The sequence below is a fragment of the Hibiscus syriacus genome, unplaced genomic scaffold, assembly GCF_006381635.1.
Source record: "Hibiscus syriacus cultivar Baekdansim isolate YM2019G1 unplaced genomic scaffold, ASM638163v2 tig00112127_pilon, whole genome shotgun sequence".
Taxonomy (NCBI): domain Eukaryota; kingdom Viridiplantae; phylum Streptophyta; class Magnoliopsida; order Malvales; family Malvaceae; genus Hibiscus; species Hibiscus syriacus.
Window position 1 is genome coordinate 446,759 of NW_024063259.1, and position 21,845 is coordinate 468,603.

General features: G+C 36.7%; 2 protein-coding genes and 2 pseudogenes across 2 annotated transcripts; all 4 read left to right on the forward strand.

Annotated features, from left to right (window-relative positions):
* The first annotated feature begins 3,432 nt into the window (after positions 1-3,432).
* On the forward strand, positions 3,433-5,994 carry LOC120174849 (annotated as a pseudogene).
* A 2,618-nt stretch (positions 5,995-8,612) lies between these two features.
* Positions 8,613-9,912, forward strand: LOC120174864 (wall-associated receptor kinase 3-like). Its single transcript, XM_039181592.1, has 2 exons — positions 8,613-8,892; positions 9,767-9,912. The coding sequence occupies exons 1-2, from the start codon at positions 8,613-8,615 to the stop codon at positions 9,910-9,912; spliced, it is 426 nt and encodes a 141-aa protein (XP_039037523.1).
* Positions 9,913-11,221, forward strand: LOC120174865 (annotated as a pseudogene).
* Positions 11,222-19,464: 8,243 nt separating this feature from the next.
* On the forward strand, positions 19,465-21,824 carry LOC120174866 (wall-associated receptor kinase 1-like). The gene is given in 4 exon segments (XM_039181594.1): positions 19,465-19,785; positions 19,886-20,090; positions 20,201-20,350; positions 20,767-21,824. Coding segments are annotated over 4 exon segments (1,734 nt in total).
* Positions 21,825-21,845: the final 21 nt, after the last annotated feature.

Consider the following 21,845-nt stretch of genomic DNA (forward strand, 5'->3'; position numbering starts at 1 on the left):
AAAAATTGAATTTGGATTTGGTTGAGTTAGATTTTAAAAAATTAATATTAGATTCTATCATATTCAAGTTTATAGTGAAAATATTGGACCGACCTATTTCGAGATGATATATTTATCTCTTAAATAATTGTGGATAATGGTAATAATATATTTATCTATTTTCTCAATTAAGTTTCTACTGTACTGATTAAAAATAAGAATATATATATGTATATGTATCAATATTGGGTTGGATGTGTGTGTAAATTTTTATCCCAAAATTAAATCAAGTTTTGGGTCAAATTGATCCTCTTTAAATCTGATTAGATGATGAATATAACAATTAGATTGAGTTCAAGTGAGTAAATTCTCAACTCGACACTTGTTTGTTCCTCTACAATTTTATATAAGATAAAGTACATAAGAAGTTATTGAACTATGTAAAAATTATTTTCTTATTTGAAAAAAATTAAATATTTTAAAATAATCATTAAGCTTGTCGAACTATTATAAAATAATCTATATCAATAATAATTTTTTACTTTGGTCAACCAACCTTTTTTTTTGGTAAACTCGTAACTGATTATATGTAGATTTAAATTTTTTTAAATATTACAAAACAATTATTGGATTTTTTAAACTATTACAACATGATCTATTTTCATATTTAGTTATCAGTCGCTAAAAACTTAATGAAAATTGTGAGATGACATGATATAATGACAATTTTGACTCAAACTTATATATTCTATAAATTTAATCATAATTTAAAATAATAAATCATTGATATTTAAAAATTTTATCAATTTAATCTTCATCCTAATTTAAGTGTTAATTTATTAGATTAAACTATCATAATTAAGTCAAACTTGAGGTTTAATCCTGTAAGTGCTAAATGGAAAAACTTTATTCCCGAGTTAGGTTAAACTCTACTTAACTTTATACCTAATTAAAATTCTTATAATTACCACACACACAAAAATATCGATTAAAAAATGAATTAGAATTGTGGGTGTAAATTAAAATCAAATATCTAAATCTAATATGAATGACGTGTTAATGATATGAAGTATAGATAAAGCACATAAATACTAGGACAGAGAGAACAAGTAGGAGAAGCAGGCCAGGCACTTCAATGATTTACGGAAATAATTGATTTCCAATGCCAATGGAAAGATGGTTATACTGTGGGAGAACTGTGTTCTGAAACTATAGTTGAAATGGAACAGGAATGTTGGGAGTGGAGGGCCATAGCCCTACCCTAGGGATGTTCATCAGGTACGTGAAACTTTGATTTAGTAGCTGTTGACATGACATGTTCATTAAATTCATAAATTGTAGGGCCATACGCCCTTGAGTATATAATTTTTGCAGCAGCAGCGGCAGTAGCAGCTAAGCTACACAAAACCAGAGGCTCTCGTGGTCTGCAGCATTTGCCAACCTCGTTGAATTGGCGTTGCAGTTGCAGTAATGAAATGGCAACGCCAACGCCATTGTCGATGTCAAACCGTACGTGTCAGCTGCCTTTACCAGTTTTATTTTGGCCATGCACCGATACTTGAGCTGAAACCAGAAACCTTGGCCACCTTTCCATGTGGTTATATTCAATAGTTTGCCTCCTCACTGGACCACCATTCATTGTCTTTCTCGACTTTTTTGCTCCCTTTAAACGCTATAATCAGTGCCAGAACACTTGCTTTCTCTGCATTGTATAGCTATACATCAACAGAAGCTTTATATGTATATATAGGACGACCATGGTGATACACATTGGTAGATAGACTGCCGACAGTTTGAAAGAGCTTTAGGGATACCAATAAGTCCAATACTTTCGGTATCTTATACGTACGTTGCACCATTCTGGGTTTTCTTTATGTTTGGACCACTCAGAATCGGACATTTCAAAATAATTCAATTTTACGTACTGAATTTTTTTTGGTTATCGGTATTACTTGGTATATTTTCTTTCTCTCAGCAAAAACTATTAGTTATTAAGAACTAAAGTCGAGTGTCTCGTTAAAAATCTCTAACTCTGATTAGAGTAAAAGAGTACTCATCAACTTGAGAAAGTGCAAACTCCAAATTAAACTTTACTCAAGACTCCACTGTTTCAGTAAAAAACGCTACTCAATATTTTACATAGCCAACCACTCAAACTTGATAAACAGCACCCCCAAGCTACAACCAACACAAAAACCTTTCTGTGCGTACCTCATGCGGCCATGCTTTGAATAATTCTTCTCTCGATATACCTTCTTTCGCCAAAAGGTCTGCCATACCTTTTTGAATTCTCGGAACATACAAGAATTGCACTTGAGCTACGACCCTGGACAGCCTATCCACTTCATAAAAAATGCTCCACCATTTCCGTTTGGTATATCATCATTTCCACTTGGTATATCAAGTCATCATTCGTGATTAAATTGATATTAAATTATTTAAATTTCATTTCTATTTTTTTATATCAGATTAATTTTTTATAAAATATACTTAAAATCGACAAGCTATTAAAATTTCTTTGATTTTGAGTGAATTTCATGAAAAATCAATCGTAAGAGAAGAAAGATGAGTGAAATGAATGTTTTGATATCGATCTTTCTACGAATGGTGACCAGTAGCGGCCAATCGACAATTCACTACCACTACGACCTGAAAAATACGTGTCTAAAAGTGAACCGTTTAAAAGTATAGTGAAAAAATCGATACATCCATAAATTCTTTCTTTGAATAATTCCTTAAAGTTCAATGCCTAAAATCACACCGTTTTAAGTTTCAATTGTCACACCAAAACAACGTTATTTTCTTTATGTCATCACATCGCTTGGATTTTAATAGTCTAGTGGTATAATTAAAGTCAAAATCAGAATTTAATTTTATAATTGAAGCAATTAAAAATTCAGTGGTATAAACTATATACCTGTCAAAGTTCATAAATTATGTACTTTACACTAGTTTTAATATATTTTCTTTTCTTTTCTGTAACTCACTGACTTCTAATCTTTCTAAATATATGTTTACGCGTAAGCACACATGCTTACTAATTATATCATCACTGTTACACACTCTTAAAACTAAACCAAATGGAGCCACAGCTTGGGAACAATCCCACCCAACACCCGGAAAATCAGGTTTCTTACGCGACTTAGTCTTTTAAAACCCGTTTTATATTATTAATTAGGTATTTATCCTAATCGACTTTTTAGTTATCCCAATACTTTGTACACTAGCTTTTCATCTCTTTTATTGTTTTTAATGATTGAATACTATTATTTTCATCCAAAGAAGAGTGAATTTGCATGTTCAATTCTCAATTACGACAAAAATTATCATCTAATTCTCTTCTGATTGATATATTTTATTTAATAAACTGAATTATCCAGATGCTTTAGAACTTGAAGTTATATTATGATTGGATCATATATAGATAATTGTTGAAGAAACCCTTTTGAGCCAAGGAAGATTTTGAGTTTGCTGTGTCAAAAAAAATGGTGGAACATGGTATCTCAAAACCAGACAAGACACAGTTTACTGAGTGCTGGAAGACAACATGGAAGACACCTTATATAATGAGGCTCGCACTGTCTGCTGGCATTGGAGGGTTCCTCTTTGGTTATGACACTGGTTACACATCCCTTAAAACTAGTTATCAAATTCTATTAATTTTTTACTTAAACTTCAAAAAGAATCGTAAAATTAAATTATCATTTCAATGGAGTTCTTTTGTTAATTCCAGCATTAACTCACAGGGATTTATGGTGAAATTAACCTGAAATAAACCACAAATGTTGTATTACAGGAGTGATTTCTGGTGCACTACTTTATATCCGTGAGAACTTCCGTGAAGTTGATAGGAAGACATGGCTACAGGTAAGAAGAAACAATAATGTCTGATCATTCTAACCGTAACATCATCGGCCCTTGTCGGTTGTATTAATAGTACATTATATGTCAGGAAAACATAGTGAGTATGACTGTAGCAGGTGCTATCGTTGGAGCCGGATTGGGAGGTTGGATGAACGACAAGTTCGGGATAAGAATGCCAATTTTGGTTGCCGATGTTCTGTTCTTTGTTGGGGCATTAATAGTGATGGCATTGGCACCGGCACCATGGATGATTATCGTGGGAAGAATCTTCGTTGGTTTCGGTGTCGGGATGGCTTCCATGACCGTACCTCTATATATTTCTGAAGCTTCACCTGCTCGGATCCGAGGTGCACTTGTTAGCACCAATGGTTTGCTGATCACAGGAGGCCAATTCCTGTCTTACTGTATCAATCTGGCTTTCACTCATGTATGTCGTACTCGTATTGATAATAGTAGGTTTAATTATAATTTTAATCCTTTTGCTCAAAACTTTATTTATTTTAATCCTAAACCTTAAAATATTAAATCACAAACTGGTCTAAACCCTAAATCTCTAGATCCCTAGACCCTATATACTATAAATAACATTGTAAAGCCCAAGTTTGATACGGTCGATGTAAGGAAATATTTTACTTTATATTATTATTATTAAGTCTAAATTAATAATACTATTAATTGTTGTTTGTTATACACGATTAAACTTAAATTTCGCTTGATATTGAATAAATTTATAAAATTTAATGTAACTGTAAAGAGATGAAATTCTAAATTTTAACTCAATTGAAAAATTAAAATATAATATTATTAATAGCATTATTAATTAATATTTCGTTATGTGTTTTCAGGTTACAGGAACCTGGTGCTGGATGCTTGGAATAGCTGGAGTCCCTGCTGCGGTTCAGTTTGTGTTAATGTTGTCACTTCCGGAGTCTCCTAGGTGGCTTTGCAGAAAGGTAAAAGCTTTTTTAAGAATAAAACATTAGTACAGGGACTAGCAACGGATTTGGACCTAATAATATAAGTGTTGATGTTTAGAACAAGGTAGACGAGGCAAAGTGCATCCTAGAAAGAATATATCCTGCTGATGAAGTTGAAGGCGAGTTGTATGCCTTGAAAGTCTCAGTAGAAGCCGAAAAGGCCAATGAGCATGCCATTGGGGACAATCTAGGACAAAAATTGAAGGGTGCTTTTAAGAATGTCGTTGTCCGAAGGGGACTATATGCAGGTGTGACGGTTCAAGTAGCTCAGCAGTTTTCGGGCATTAACACGGTCATGTATTATAGCCCCAGAATAGTCCAGTTCGCCGGATTCGCTTCAAACAAGACGGCATTGGCACTTTCTCTCATAACCTCCGGTATCAATGCTGTCGGCCCTATTGTCGGCATGACCTTTGTGGACAGATATGGGAGGATGATGATGATGATTGTTTCGATGATCGGGATCATTGCTTGTGATCTTTTGGCGTTGTCGATTATCTTCTCTCAAGCCGCCATGCATTCTCCGAAAATTGACCAATTCGAATCCACACACTATTCCCTAAATGCTTCATGTTCGAGTTTTGTCAAAGCTAATAACCCAACATCATAGAACTGCATGTCTTGCTTGAGAGCTGAATGTGGTTTCTGTGCTAATGGGGTAAACAAAGTGATTATTATTTTTTTGGTTTAATTTAGATTTAGTCCCTCAAATTTGACATAATTTCATTAATCGCTGACATTGGACATATCCGTTCTTCCTTCTTTTCGAAGTATACTTCCGGAGCATGCTTGGCTTTGACCGATGATCTAAGGGCTTCATGTCGCGTGAAACGTCGTACCTGGTACAAGGATGGTTGTCCAAGCCGATTCGGATTTTTAGCGGTGGCATTCCTTGGATTGTACATCATAGCATACTCCCCCGGGATGCGAACGGTCCCGTGGATTGGCTGCAGTTGCGAATTGGGTGTCGAATCTCATCGTGAGCGAGACATTCTTGACGCTCACCAAAGCACTCGGCTCCTCCGGTACTTTCCTCTTGTTTGCCTTATTTTGTGTCATTGGACTCACTTGCATCTTTTGGTTCGTACCCGAAACCAAAGGGTTGCAGTTCGAGGAGGTGGAGAAGCTGCTTTTGGCCGGTTTTTGGCCAAAAGTATTTAGGAAAATCTCGTAAGAGACTAAGGATGAAAAGAGTAAGGCTAAGGTGCCGAAACAAGGGTTGACGAAGGAACCAGAAGCTAACTGGAATCTGTCCTTCTCATCAGTTTGCTGACGATAACTTTTGTTATTCGTATCCTTATAATTCAGCTACAATTGTATTGTTGAATAAAAAGTGCTAATCTTAAATCCAAGAATAGAGAAAATGATTGTATAAAACGGTTTAAAAATCTTATTTTTATTAAAAAAATTTAGATTTAATTTAGAAACATATAATATCTTATTACTTATCTCAACATGTATTATTAAAATGTACTATTAATTAATATAAATATTTTTATATTTAAGTTATTGAAATTGTCAAAGGGAGTTTAAAATTATCGTTAAACTTGTTTTTTTTATATAGAATTTTCTTCGTTATAAATTTCAAACATATTTTACTATTATTTTATGGTCAAAACTATATTTGTTGATTAGTATTGTATAGAATACAAATTTCAAACATAGTCTTTTTTAGTGCTACTTTGCCATATTTCATTTCATCAAACGCGACAAGTGCCTCTATACAATCACCTTACCTTATATTATAAGCAAGTGTCTTAAAAAATAAAATTTCCAACCCTAAAAAAAACATAATAGATTTATAAGCAAGGTGATATCGTCCGGATTTAAAAATATTATAATATATTTATATACTTAATATATATATATAGGCAAAATCAACGAGATAATGCGTTGATTTTTTTTTCACGAGATAGTGCCCTCGCCAGATTAATTGCTCAGATAGGGTGATCTCTACAGTCCCTGGGGTAGGTCGCCATGCACGCCCAGCGACCTACCAGGTCGCCATGCACGCCCCAACATGCTGGGCATCCGAGGCCATCCGACCGAGGCCATCCGAACGAGCTATGCGAGGGCATCCGAGGGCAACCGAGCGAGCTATGCGAGGGAATCCGAGGGCAACCGTGCGAGGGTAGGTCACCCGGAGTACATGGCGACCTACAAGGTCGCCCGGAGTGCATGGCGACATGGGCGACCTACCCTCGCTCGGTTGCCCTCGGATTCCCTCGCATAGCTCGCTCGGATGCCCTCGGATGCCCTCACATAGCTCGTTCGGATGGCCTCGGATGCTCTCGGATGGCATCGAATGCTTTCGGATGGCCTCGGATGCCCAGCGTGTTGGGACGTGCATGGCGACCTACAACAACGTTTCACGCTGGACATTCCAATACAAATGCTAGACTTCATAATTAATCTTTTTCTCTAAATTCAATAATAAATTTCTATATATACACACTCTGTTAATCTTAAAATTAAACAGAGAAACAAAGATGCCTAAATGTATATTATAAATAAATGTAAATAAAATACAATAATAGACTAAAAATGCTTTAAAAATTGAATATGAAAACACCACACTATTTGATTGCATGGCGACCTACCTTTGCAAAACACCCCACAGGTCGCTCGGATGTCATGGCGACCTCCAAGGTCGCCCGGATGCCATGGCGACCTCCAAGGTCGCTCGGATGCCATGGCGACCTCCAAGCTCACTGTAGAATTCACCCCATTTCAGCAATTAATCTGGGATATGCATTATCTCGTGAATAAAAAAGTTCGAGAACATTATCTCGTGGATTCACCCTATATATATATATATATGATAACAGCTGTTAGGTATAAATATTTTAAAAATAAAATTTTCAACTCTAATAAAATAAAATAAAATATCAAAATATAGCAGTGGTGCGTAATTCAATAACTAAAAATTCCAACTGAAAGGGATAATGTACACACGGTTTAGTAACGTTGATGTTTCTTTGGAAATGGCGTCTGGACGCCGAACATAGAATTTGAAATGTTATCATATATCGCTGACCAACGGAACTTTCGTCTCACTTGACTATATCGCTTTCGTTTTCGCCCTATGTATTACTTTCCTTACACTATATAAGAATAACTAATGCTCGCCAACTTTATTGACCTGCTTAGGACAAAATGTTTGTATCTCAGCATCCTTTGCTCAGGTTTCGAATATGGTCCATTGTTGTTTTGGCATCAATTTTATCATCGGCAGCCGGAGACCCGACGCCCGGCTGCCAACGGAGCTGTGGGAATTTCACAATTGATTACCCTTTCGGTATCGGAGAAGAATGTTTCATGCACGGCTTCGAAATAACCTGCAATGCTTCCTACAGTCCACCCAAACCATTCCTACACTTCGGGGTTACCCAATACGAGGTTGTCGACATATCCGTAGCTCACAATCAGGTACGTGTAAGGAGCCCTATGGTCAGTGCCAAAGGGTTCCATCGAAACGGAAGTGTAATTCTGAGTGAAGCCAGCATCAATTTGACCGATACACCGTTCGTTTTCAACAAAACTCTAAACAAGTTCACCGTCACAGGCTGCAACTCCATTGGTTTATTATCCTTGATGGAAACATCACGACAGGCTGCTTGTCTCTGTGCGACGACAACCTCGAGGGTGTTACCGAGGGCTCTTGCTCTGGGCGTGGCTGCTGTCAGACCTCAATTTATGAGGGTGTTAAAACAATCGACATGGTTTTTTTAAATCTTCTTAACGATTCGACGATCATGAATATGTACAACGAATCACACGACTCCAGGCCTAATGGTTGTGGATATGGTTTCGTTGCGGACCAGAGAGCTACACGTTCGAGGATCCGATCTTGATCGTTGTTCCACGTTGAAGATCGAAAATTCCTCCATGGTTCTTGATTGGGTTACTGGTAACGAGACTTGTGAGGAAGCTGAAAAAAGTAGGGGTGCTTATGCCTGCAAAGGGATGAACAGCGAGTGTGTTGGATCTGGACCGGATGGTGGTCCAAGTTATCGTTGCAGTTGCAAACATGGTTATGAAGGGAACCCTTATCTCAAATCAGGATGCCAAGGTATGAAAATCTTTGCTTAAAACTCTCACGTTTTCGAATTAGACCATGATCTTTAAAAGATATCAACGTTCAGTGACGTATCTAAGAGTGGGCCTACCTAGCCTATAACCCACCTCATGTTTTAAAAATTTAAAAAATGAAAATATAATTCAAATAAAAAATATAACTTATATTAAAAATTATATTGGCATGGTATATATATTTTTAGATTGAGTCTAAGTATATATTATTTTCATTATATTTTAACATTTAAAAATACATATAAATTATGCTAAGATAATTTTTTTTTAAGTATTGTGTCAAAATTAATATCTAACAATTGTTAAAATAGTTATTTTAAGTCATATTCATCAATTTGACCTCAAAGTTTCATTTTAGAACAAAAAAAACTCCTATCATTTGATAAAATAATTACTTTGTCCCTTATTTTTTCCGGAACATTTTAACCTTCAACGTTTTATTTTAGGTTAAAAAACTTCTATTTTGGAGCATTAATTTATATGTTAACTGATAGTTTTTATCTATAGAGAGAGCTTTTGGCCCTAAAACGAAACACTAGGGGCCAAAATGCTCCAAAAACTGAATAGGGGCCAAAATGATCATTTAATCAACATTATGATTTACTTTTGATATTATGTTTATTTTTATTATATTTTATTGGCCTACCTAATAATTTTTTTTTGAATTCGCCACTGTGAACGTTGTACCATGCTTTAGTCATCCAACATCTTCTTCAACTCCTAATTGACATCAAATTCTAAGTTTGATCTCTTGCTAATCATTTTCACTCATCGTATGATGTATGTTTTGTATTTCATCTAGCAAATTGTTTACTATCAGCTAACACATAATATTGGAATATTGATTCTTGAAGACATCGATGAGTGTATAGCTCCGCACAACCCTTGTGAAGGCAAAGGGACTTGCATTAACTTAGCTGGTGGATATCATTGCAAGGTTTCAAAGTTTCCAACATTGCAGCTTGTTCTCGGTAAACCTCCTAAGCAATTTGACAAATAAATGATTCGTTCCAGTGAGAAAAAGAAGGACCTTATGCATGATTTAATTCTTGCAGGCATTGGCAGTCTCTTGTTCTTGCTTCTCCTAGCTCCTTCTTTATACATTTGCATAAAAAGAAGAAAGTTAATCAACCTCAAACAAAAATTCTTCCAACAAAATGGAGGTTTATTGTTGCAGCAGCAAATTGTTTTCCATGAAGGTTCTGGTGAGCCCACAAAAATCTTTACAACACAAGAGTTAGCTAAGGCCACTGACAATTGCAGAGAGTCGAGTAGTTGGTCGAGGAGGCAATGGAACAGTTTACAAAGGAATCCTAGTTGACGGTAGAGTGGTAGCGGTAAAGAAGTCGAGAATGGTCGATGAGAACCATATCGAAGAGTTCATCAATGAGGTTGTTGTTCTCTCTCAAATCAACCATCGAAATGTGTGAAGCTCTTAGGATGTTGTTTGGAAACCGAGGTTCCTTTACTGGTTATGAATATTTCCCAATAACAGCCTCCACTACCATCTTCACAATCCTAACAAGGCGAGGTTAATCTCGTGGGAAGATCGATTGCGGATTGCCACAGAAACTGCGAATGCTCTTGCTTATCTCCACTCTTCAGCTGTAATTCCCATCATCCACCGTGACGTTAAATCTTCTAACATATTATTGGACGACAAGTACAACGCGAAAGTCTCAGATTTTGGAGCTTCGAGGCTTATTCCTGCTGATCAGACTCAAATTACGACTCTGGTTAAAGGAACACTGGGTACTTGGATCCGGAGTACTTCCAAACAAGCAACTGAAAGAAAAGAGTGATGTTTACAGTTTTGGAGTGGTGCTAGGGGAACTGTTAACAGGACAGTTACCAGTATCATTTGCAAGACCTGAAGCCCAAAGGAACTTATCTTCTTACTTCATTCTGGCAATGCAACAGGATCGTCTCTTTCAAATTCTCGACCCCCGACTCGCAAATGAAGGGAAAAAAGAACAATACAAAGCTGTTGCGGATCTGGCAATGAGATGTCTTCGATTGAAGGGTGAAAAACGGCCTACGATGAAAGAAGTGGTGTTAGAGCTTGCAGGGACGAGAGGGATCAACAAAAATCTTGGGATCAAGTTAACCATGGGGAGAGTCACTGCTTGCTCGATGAACAACTGGACTCACACATCGCTGAGAATTCATCAGTAGTGAATCTTTACAGAGACATGTCAACTGGGCAATATAGCATTCACAATTTCGGAACAATTTCAATGGATTTCCCTCGTTAATCATTCTTATATTAGAAGTTTTTAGGGAAGTGTTTAGCTAAAATATGTGTTATGCGGGCTGTATATATAATATATTAAGTATAAAATTTTGTATTTGTTCTATATGCATATGCATATGCATATGCATATGTAAATTTATATAGATTACATGTATGTATATGAAAAGGAGTATAGATAATATCGCCAAGTGTAGTATAGTGTGTGGACATACATGAATCTTATAGCAGATCTTTTGACAAAGGTCGTTTTTATTTTACTGTTGGGTTATTTATTATCAGGATTCACGATTGTTCATAGATATTAAGCCTTTGAAGAGTAAGTTATTGATTCGATGTAGTGGTATCCACCGTTAACACATCTCGTTTGTTCCAACCTGCTCAACAGGAAAAATTAGTCGAGCTTTTACATGCTTACAGCGCTCCTATCTTAATTGTGTCGCATAGTCCCATACTATTATCTGCTAACAACCAGCCAGCGCTAATTTTCTAAAACAGGGTTAGAAACTGGAGCCAAACATTATCAAGTTCAGTTACACCCAACAATGAAAAATAAGGTAAAATGAAATTTCAGATATAAGAAGCTCCAAATCTCTGTTGCAATTAGAGACTTGACGAGTTTGGTTTGAGATGACACTGAAAAAATTTCAGAGCAGAAGAACAAATCTTTAAGATATTTCAGTTCAAGTTTTCGGACCTATGTACAGGGGTCCCATTGAGAAAGCACATTTTCCAAGTACAGCAGTAAGGAGCTGCATGCCATAATCCCGAGAACATTCGTTTAACTGTGATAAAGAACAGACAAACGTCTTCTAAAGGGCAATTCTTACCTCATTCATTTTGGATTGTAAACAACACCAACTGTAGGAACTGGGATCGACTGAGGGTTGGGTACGGTCGAACTCCTAAAATTTTTAAATTCTTTTATATTTTAAATTTTTTTTATATTTTATTGATATATCTAATTGGTAGGTGTTTGAATCCAACAAATAATAATACTTACTTTTGGAAATATAAAATTGTAGCAGCGATAAGTAATGTCGAATCTACAGGGATTGAGTAGATTTTTTTAATGAAAATTAAAGCAAAGAAAAGGGGTTTTAAAATTGAGAAGATAAAAAGAAAAAAACAATTATATTAACTAAGAATTTAAAGAAATTAATATTAAGCAAATATTCAACTAAAGTGTAATTTCAGAATTGGTTCAGAGAATTGATTATAGATGCAATGATAAATCTTTACTTTTCACTAAATTGGTTATGGCTATGAGAAGCTCTAACAACCTGTCTCTCCTTAGTTTCTCGATAATCAAGAAAAGCTCTTGATTATTTCCCTATTAATGAACAACCCTAGACAAGCTCTTAAGATTTAATCCACCAACAACATTAATCACTAGAGGGACCACCAATTCTAGCCAACGAATACACAAGCTCGATTCATTTAGACTAGGTTATATACCTTCATACATAATCATAATCAACCATGTTACTTTACCACTAATATTAGAACGTTTAAACAATTACGGATTTAAGTTCTAAATGACAATTTATCAACTTGATAATTGAACAACGGATCCTTTGCACAATCAATCAAGACAATAATTCTTAATAAAAATAAAAGATATATAAATAGCAAAGAAGTAAAAGAACAATGAAAATTATTTAGATCTCACAATCCTTGAAGAACCAAAGCTTCATATCCTCTATTGGAACAAAAGTATTTAGCTACTCATAATTGAAAGAAAACCAAAAGAAAATAAAGAAAACTTAATGTAAAACTTGATGCAAAACTAATGGCCCTAGCTCCCCTTTTATAAGGATTTTCCTATTCTAGATAAGAAGTTTCCCTTAAAGAAAATCCCACAAAAATAGGAGTTTAAATGCCCTCATCTTTTTCTAAAGATAAGAATAATTCAAAAGAGTCTTCCAACCGCATTACTCTTTTTCCTTGAAATTGTAACCCTAATTTAGGGTTGTACGAACTGGTAAGCGCGCCCACGCCTTAACTGTAGACTTCTTCTACGGTATTCAGAATGAATAAGCCGTGCCCACGCCTTACGCGAAAACCTTCTCTGGTCTTGCTAGCTTCTTGAATTCCGATTTTCCTCTTTAATTCGGGGATTTTGTGAAGATCATGCTATCATAAGATTTGAATTGTTTTATCCAAATCTTCAACCTAATCGCAAAATACGAAATATAATCAAATCCATAATTTAATCAATTTTAGTTTTGCTTTTGAGAACACTCGTATTCGAATCTTGATACATGGTAGATAACTAGACAAAGAAAAATCGCTAAGCTTATAAGAGGGGTAATGCTGCTTGAGATGATTAAAAACAGGGTCCTCTCATGCATTATCAGTAAAATAAGCAACTTTTAAGTAGCCATTTTCATTTCTAAATAGGAAAGTAGCAATGTATACTGTTGGATTCACCATTAGAAGAAAGAGGCATTACTATGAGATTTTTCATAAACGAGAACTAAGGTAACTTATGTTGCGGAAGACGACTATCGGATAGAGCAAAATCGCAACTGATAATTTCAGAAAATAAAAAATGAGGATAAAAGAGACATGAAATTTACGTGGAAAACCCCTAAATAATATAGGGTAAAAACCACGGGCAACAGTAGAAGAATTTCACTATGAGAAAATAGGAATTACAACTTCTCTCTATCTACCAAGGAGAAAACAATGATAATTCTCTCTTGATAAAAAGGAGAAAACAACTCTCAAGAAACTCTCTAGTATGAGAAGAAAGCTAGAATGTTTTAGGATGGTTTTGAAGCTAAAAGAGCTAGAGTATTTATAGTTGAAGCTTAAGGACTAATCTTGTAAATACCCTAAAATTATAATGACTAAAATTAAAATTGTACCTTGCTAATTTTCAACCATTTTAGCCGCCCAATTTGAACCAAAATAGCAGCCATGAATTTCCAAATTTGACCAAAGCAGCAACCGTGAACTTTGAATTGATTTTCAATAATCTCCCACTTGAAGATTTGATTGGAACAATCATATATTCACACCATTCTATCTACCTTGTACCTTCATGTTGCTTACATCTCTGACAGGCCACAAGAGGATCGACACCAAGTAAATTTATCGGTATTGATCGCCTTCGTCATGAAATCTGCTATTGTCTTTGGTATGGATCTTCTGTATATCTACCGTTCTTTCTTTCACATTTTCACGAATGAAATGATACTGAACTCATATGTGATTTGTCCTTGAATGAAATGCTAGATTCCTTGCTAGATGCAAGGCGCTTTGACTATCACAAAACAGAGAGACATACTTTTGATTGTGCCCAAGCTCCTCCAATAGCATCTTCAACCAAATTTCTTTACTGGCTTGTGTAGCTGCTACGTATTCTGCTTCTGTTGTGGATGTAGCCACAACTGACTGCAATTTTAAAACCCAACTTACATATCCACCAGCAACTTTGAACACATATCTTGTAGTAGATTTGCTTTTATCCAAATCCACTACATAGTCAAAATCTACATACCCATTGATTAGTAAGTTTGATCCTCCGTAACATAATGCAACATTTGATGTCCTTTTGATGTATCTCAAAACCCTCTTTACTATATTTCAATACTCTTTGCCTGGATTCGCCATGTGCCGACTAACCACTCCCACTGCTTGTGCAATGTCTGGTCTTGTGCATATCATAGCGAACATTAAACTTCCCACTGTTGATGCATACGGTACTCGAGACATCTCCATCCTCCCTTCTTCACTGCTAGGACTCATATTGGAGGATAATTTGAAGTTAATATGAGGGGTAAAAATTGGCTTACAATGCATGTTGAATTGACAAGATCTTCTTCAAGTAATTTTTTGTGAAAGCTAAATCTTCCTATTACTTGTCTCAGTGAATTTGCATCCCTAGAATCTTGTTTGCTGATCCCAAGTCCTTCATTTCAAATTCCTAGCCAATTGTGCCTTCAATTCTTCAATATGATTTGTTGGGTCCTGCAACCAACATGTCATCCACATACAACAAAAAAATAACAAAATCGTTATCACCAGATCGCTTGAAATAAGCACAAGGGTCTGCATTAAGTCTGTTGTATCCAAGGCACATAATGAAGGAATCAAATCTTATACCAACACCTTGGCGCATGCTTTAGACCGTACAGAGATTTGTTCAACCTGTAAACCAAGTTCTTTTTTTCTTTTTCTTCAAAACCTTCAGGCTGGAGCATGCAAATTTCTTCTTTAAGATTTACATGAAGAAAAGCTGTTTAACATCTAGTTGCTCTAGATGTAAGTTCAATGTAGCACATTGCCAAAACTACCCGAATTGTTGTTAGTCGAACAACATGAGCAAATTTCATTGAAATCAATACCTTTTTTTTCAGCATATCCTTGACCACCAGTCTTGCACGATACCTCCACTTGATCGTCACCATTTCGCTTGATTTTGAAGACCCATTTGTTACCAATTGGCTTCCTTCCTTGTGGTAGTGGTACAAGGTCCCATGTATTATTTTTATGAAGGGCTTCAATTTCTTCTTGCATCGTCATTATCCACAGTGAAGCATATGAGTTGTTTTTTTCCTCCTGGTATGTTGATGGCTCACCGTCCTCTGTTAAAAGACAATATGCAACATTTCATTCTATAACATAATCTGAGTGCCAATTGGGACGTCTTCTCACATGATCTGATTGATAAGTTGTTGGAGCTTCACAACTCTCTGGTTCTTGTTCATCATGTGTTGGTTCTGCTTCAGAAGAATCTCCTTGTTCAACCTCGTTTTCAACATGTATCTGTGTAGTCTCTGACTTTTCTGTACTATCATCGTCTTATTTTCTTTGTAGTATCTTCTACAAAGATAACATCCCTGCTGATGATCACTTTGCGGGCAGTAGGATCACACAAGCGATACCCCTTGACTCCATCAACATACCCCAAGAATTTGCATTTCCTGGATTTTGGATCTAAATTTGAGATTTCTTGGGAGTTGTACATCACGTACACAATACTTCCAAATACATGGAGGTTTGAATAATCAGTTGGTTTACCAGTCTAAATCTCCATTGGTGTTTTTAGCTCTATTGCAGTTGATGGAGCTCGATTCACCAAATAACAGGCGGTATTGACTGCTTATGCCTAGAATGATTTTTCTAGGCCTATCCCTCAACATTGCTCTTGTTCTTTCTAACAAGGTTCTGTTCATCTGCTCTGCCACTCCATTTTGTTGAGGAGTGTTCGCCAGTGTGAACTGTCTTTTGATGCTTTCTTTCCTACAAAAGTCATCAAATTCTTCACTTGTGTATTCTCCTCCATTATCTATTTTGAAACACTTGATCTTATTTCCAGAATCAAGTTCCAGCCACGCTTTGAAGTTTTTGAAAGTTAAAACATCTGACTTATTTTTAATAGGGTACACCCAACATCTCCTGGAGTAGTCATCATAAAGACAAAGTAATTTGCTACGCCTAGGGATGTAACTGGTGCTTGCCATACGTCAGAGTGAATCAATTCTAGAACACTTTTGCCTCTGGAATTTGATGTGTTGAATTTTAACCGGTGCTGCTTACTTGTTATGCAATGCTCACAAAGTAAGTGATACATTTGTTAAGCTTGGAAGTAGCTTTTGCTCTACAAGAACTTTCATTCATTGTTCAGATATGTGTCCAAGTTTCTGATGCCATAGAATTGCAGAATCTGAACTACATGAGGCAACAGAGGCTTCTGCTTCTAGCAAAGTCTCTCCCTTCAACATGTACAAGTTTGCTGCTATCTTTTCGCCTTTCAGCACCACAAGCGCTCCACGGAATACCTTCATGATTCCTTTTTGTGTTTCAATCTTGCTAGCATTATTATCCAACAATCCGTATGATAATAAATTTTTCTTCAGGCCTTTCACGTGCCGCATATCTCGAGCAACTTTAATTGTTCCATCGTACATCTTCAATTTGATGGTTCCAACGCCAAACGATCTCCAAGGTATGATCATTGCAACTATACACAGATCCTCCTAAGACATATTCATAATGATGAAACCATTCTCTTCTTGAAGTCATGTGATATGTTGCTCCGAATCAATGAGCCATATATCTGCATATCTCTTTCTACCTTCCATGGTGGTTGACGCTTCACAGGATAGAGCATCTCCATCATCTGAAGTATTTGCGGTATTGCCTTGTGGATTGGAGTTTTATTTAGACTCCAACAATCCTTCTTCAAGTGACCCTTCTTTCCAGTTATAGCACTTTAAATTCTTCTTGCTTATCGACTTCGATCTACCATGTTTGTGACTACTGCTTTGGCCACGTTCTGTTGATCTCCCTCTCATCGTTGTCAACGCTTCTGCTTGTTGCAGATTTACTTGTCTGTCTTCCTTGTTCTTGCACCGATTTTCTTCTTATAGAACAACAACTGTAATGTCATCGAATACTAGATTGGTGACATTACTGTTTGTCAAGTTGATGATGAGTTGATCATGTGAATTAGGTAGAGTTTGAAGTAGAAGTTCAACACGTTCTTGTTCTCCTATTGTACATCTTAAGGATGTAAGCTGAGAAAATAAAGTGTTCGCGTTTAAGTGCTCCGTCACTGAAGTAGATTCTGGCATCCGGAGAGTGTACAATTTTCTCTTAAGGAAAATTTTATTGTGCAATGATGTAGCCTCGTACAATTTGGTAAGATGATCCCATATCTCCTTAGATGACTTCTTATCCTCGATGCTTGACAATACTTCATCTGCTAATGCTAAATGAAAGTTTTCCATAGCATTCCCGTCCATTTCGATCCATTTATTGTCATCTGTAAAATCTACCGGCCTTTCACTGATAGCTGCTAGACATCCGTCTTTCCTCAGGATAACCTTCATCTTCAATTTCCACAATGAGAAATTTCTCCCATTGAATTTTTCAATATCAAATTTCGTTGCATAACTTCTTTTACGGATAGCTCCCACTATTTCACTATCATGAATAGTTCTCTGGAACCTTCAAAGATTGGGTAATAACTTCTTGCTTTCTTATGTTAGAGGATCCACCTTTTAGTGGCAACCACAAAGACAATAAGCAGATATTACACACTCAAATCTGGCTCGGATACCAATTGTTGCGGAAGACGGCTATCGAATAGAGCAAAATCGCAACTGATAATTTGAGAAAATAAAAATGAGGATAAAAGAGACAAAATTTACGTGGAAAACCCCTAAATAATATAGGGTAAAAACCATGGGCAACGGTAGAAGAATTTCACTATGAGAAAATAGGAATTACAACTTCTCTCTATCTACCAAGAAGAAAACAATGATAATTCTCTCTTGATAAAGGAGAAAACAACTCTAAAAAAACTCTCTAAATTCTCTAGTATTGGAAGAAAGCTAGAATGCTTTGGGGATGATTTTGAAGCTAAATGAGCTAGGATATTTATAGTTGAAGCTTAAGGACTAATCTTATAAATACCCTAAAATTACAGTGACTAAAATTGTAATTGTACCTTGCTAATTTTCAGCCATTTTACTGCCCAATTTGAACCAAAATAGCAGCCATGAATTTCCAAATTTGACCAAAGCAGCAGCCGTGAACTTTGAATTGATTTTCAACAACTTATACAATGAATGGATGCAAATGACCAGTTAAGAGCATACTAACAGAAGCCTAACAACCTAACTACTGGTGCAGCACAATCAACAACAGCCTGATAACAAAAATTTAACTGCACTCATTGATTCATAACATCTATATCTAATTAAAAGATATAATCACAATCACTATGAAATGTAGTGAAAATCAACCCAATAACCTCTAACAAGATTAGACAACACAACTTCATCAGCTACTCTAACACCAACCAATGAGCGCATTGCTTTAACCATAATAATCAATCAACATTAATGACTTAACTATTGAAATTGTGAAAGGAAGTTTAAAAATTGCGTTGAACTTGAAATTTGTTAGTTTTAGAATTTTATTGTTTAAAGAATTCAAACACATTTTACTATTATGTATGGTCAAAACTATGTGTAGATTAGTATTAAACAAATTAGAGGGGGGACTTTTGCCTTTATCTCTACATATTTTTTTATGTTACTTGATCTGATTTCATTTCCTCGTACGTGACAAGTGTCTCTATACAATCACTTTACCTTATATGATAAACAAGGTGATAATGTCATAAACGTATTAGAAAAGGAAAGGGCATTAATATAGTTTAAACTATTAGGTTTTTTCTTTGTTTATTCGGAGAGCGACACTTATGATCTTTAATAATATGATTGTCCTCCATTTTATCATAATTCGTATTGTGCTCTACTCTATACACCACTTACGCGAATGGTTTCATCTCATCGTCCTTTGCTCAGGCTTCCATGGATTATTTTGGCATTGTTTTTATCATTGGCAACAGGAGACCCGAAGCCCGGCTGCCAACGGAGCTGTGGGAATTTCTCAATCGATTACCCTTTCGGTATCAGTGAAGGATGTTTTATGCACGACTTCGAAATAACTTGCAACGCTTCCTACAATTCACCGAAGCCATTCTTACGCTTGGGGGCTGATCTGCATGAGGTAGTCGATATATCCGTAGCTTGTAACCAGGTTCGTGTAAGGAACAGCATGTTCTGTGGCACAGGGTACGGAACTCCAGTTTCGAGTGTAGCCAACATCATTTTGACCAATACACCGTTTATTCTCACAACACTGCAAACAGTTCACGGTCATAGGCTAGAACTCCCTCGGTTTATTATACCTTCAGGATGTGAATATCACTACTGGCTGCTTCTCAGTGTGCAACGACAAGTATCAGGATGTTACCAGTGGGCCCTGCTCGGGGCTCGGATGCTATCAAGACTCCATTCCTGAGGGTACTACTACGATTCACGTAGATATTATTGAGAACCTTCTCAACGATTCCAAGATAAATGATCTATACAATGTCTCCACGGCTAATGATAATTGTGGTATGCTTTCGTGGTGGACCAAGAGAGCTACAGGTTCAAGGCATCGGATCTCGATAGTTGTTCCTCATCGAAGATTGAGAATTCCTCATTGGTTCTCGATTGGGTTATAGCCAATGAGAATAGTGAAGCAGTTGGAACAAGTTGCAAAGGAATGAACATCGACTGTGTCAGATATGAATCAGGTAGTACAAGTCGAGGTTATCGTTGCAGATGCAAACATGGTTACACAGGGAACCCTTATCTCAGCTCAGGATGCCCAGGTACGTAAATCTTTAATCATTTTGATGATGCGACACTCGATTAATCTTTTATGTCATCTAGCAAAGTTATACTATCAACTAACACAGTGTCGAACATGGATTCTCGAAGACAAACAGCACATTGCTCAAGGGAACGGTACTTGCACTAATTTACTTGGTAGCTATAGTTGCAGCTTTCCATTGCCGGTTGTTCTAGGTAACCTCATACTTTGATATAATGATTCAGAGGGTAAAATAATTATTTACACGACCTAACGAATTCAAATACGTCACATTTTTTGACTGTCTCTTGTTTGAGATTCTCCTAGCCCCATCTGTATACATGTGCACAAAGAGACGGAGTTAATGAACCTCAAACAAGTACTTCAGACAAAATAGAGGTTTCTCGTTATTGCAGCAAATTGCTTTCCATGAAGGTTCCGGAGAACCCCCAAAAATCTTTACTATACAAGAGTTAGCAGAGGCCATTGATAATTACGCAGAGAGTCGAGTGGTTGGTCGAGGAGGCAGTGGAACAGTTTACAAAGGAACTCTATGCAACGGTCGGGTCATCCCCGTAAAGAAGTCGAGAATGGTCAACAGGAACCGTATCAATGAGTTCATCAATGAGGTTGTTGTGTTCACTAAAATCAATCATCACAATGTCGTTAAGCTCTTGGGATATTGTTTGGAAACCGAGGTTCCGCTACTGGTTTATGAATATGCTCCTAATGAGAGCCTTCACTACCATATTCATAATCTCACCAGGAGAAGGTTGATCTCGTGGGAAGATCGATTACGGATAGCCACCGAAACTGCAAGTGCTCTTGCTTATCTCCACTCTGCATTCGAGGTTCCCATCATTCACCGTGATATCAAATCTTCCAACATATTATAGGACGACAACTACACCGCGAAAGTCGCAGATTTTGGAGCTTCAAGGTCGATTCCTGCTGACCAGTCTCAAATAACGACCCTGGTTAAAGGAACCCTCAGGTACTTGGATCCAGAATACTTCCAAACAAGCCGACTGACAGAGAAGAGTGATGTCTACAGCTTTGGGGTGGTGCTAGTGGAACTACTGACAGGGCAGTTGCCGGTGTCATCTCAAAGACCTGAAGCCCAAATAATTTATCTTCTTACTTCATTCAAGCAATGCAACAGGGTCGTCTTGTCGAATCCTGGAGCCAGACTTGCAAATGAGGGGAACATAGAACAACTTGAAGCCATTGCAGATCTTGGAATGAGATGTCTTTGGTTGAAGGGCGAAGAACAGCCTACAATGAAAGAAGTGGTGTTAGAGCTCGCCGGGTCAAGACAGATTTACAAATATCCTTGGCATCAAGTTAACCGTGAGGAGACTCACTTTTTGTTCGATAAACAGGATTTACACAGCTCTGAGAGTTCATCAGCTTTGAATCTTTATAGCGACATGTCACTTAGGCAGTATAGCGTTACCAGTTTAGGGACATTTTCAATGGATTTGCCTCGATAAACCACCGGTTTCCCATTCAAC

Coding starts and splice junctions, on each gene's coding strand:
- LOC120174864 (XM_039181592.1), top strand. CDS start 8,613: ATGGTTGTGGATATGGTTTCGTTGCGGACCAGAGAGCTACACGTTCGA. Junction 8,893..9,766: donor TCTCAAATCAGGATGCCAAG/GTATGAAAATCT, acceptor TGATTCTTGAAG/ACATCGATGAGTGTATAGCT.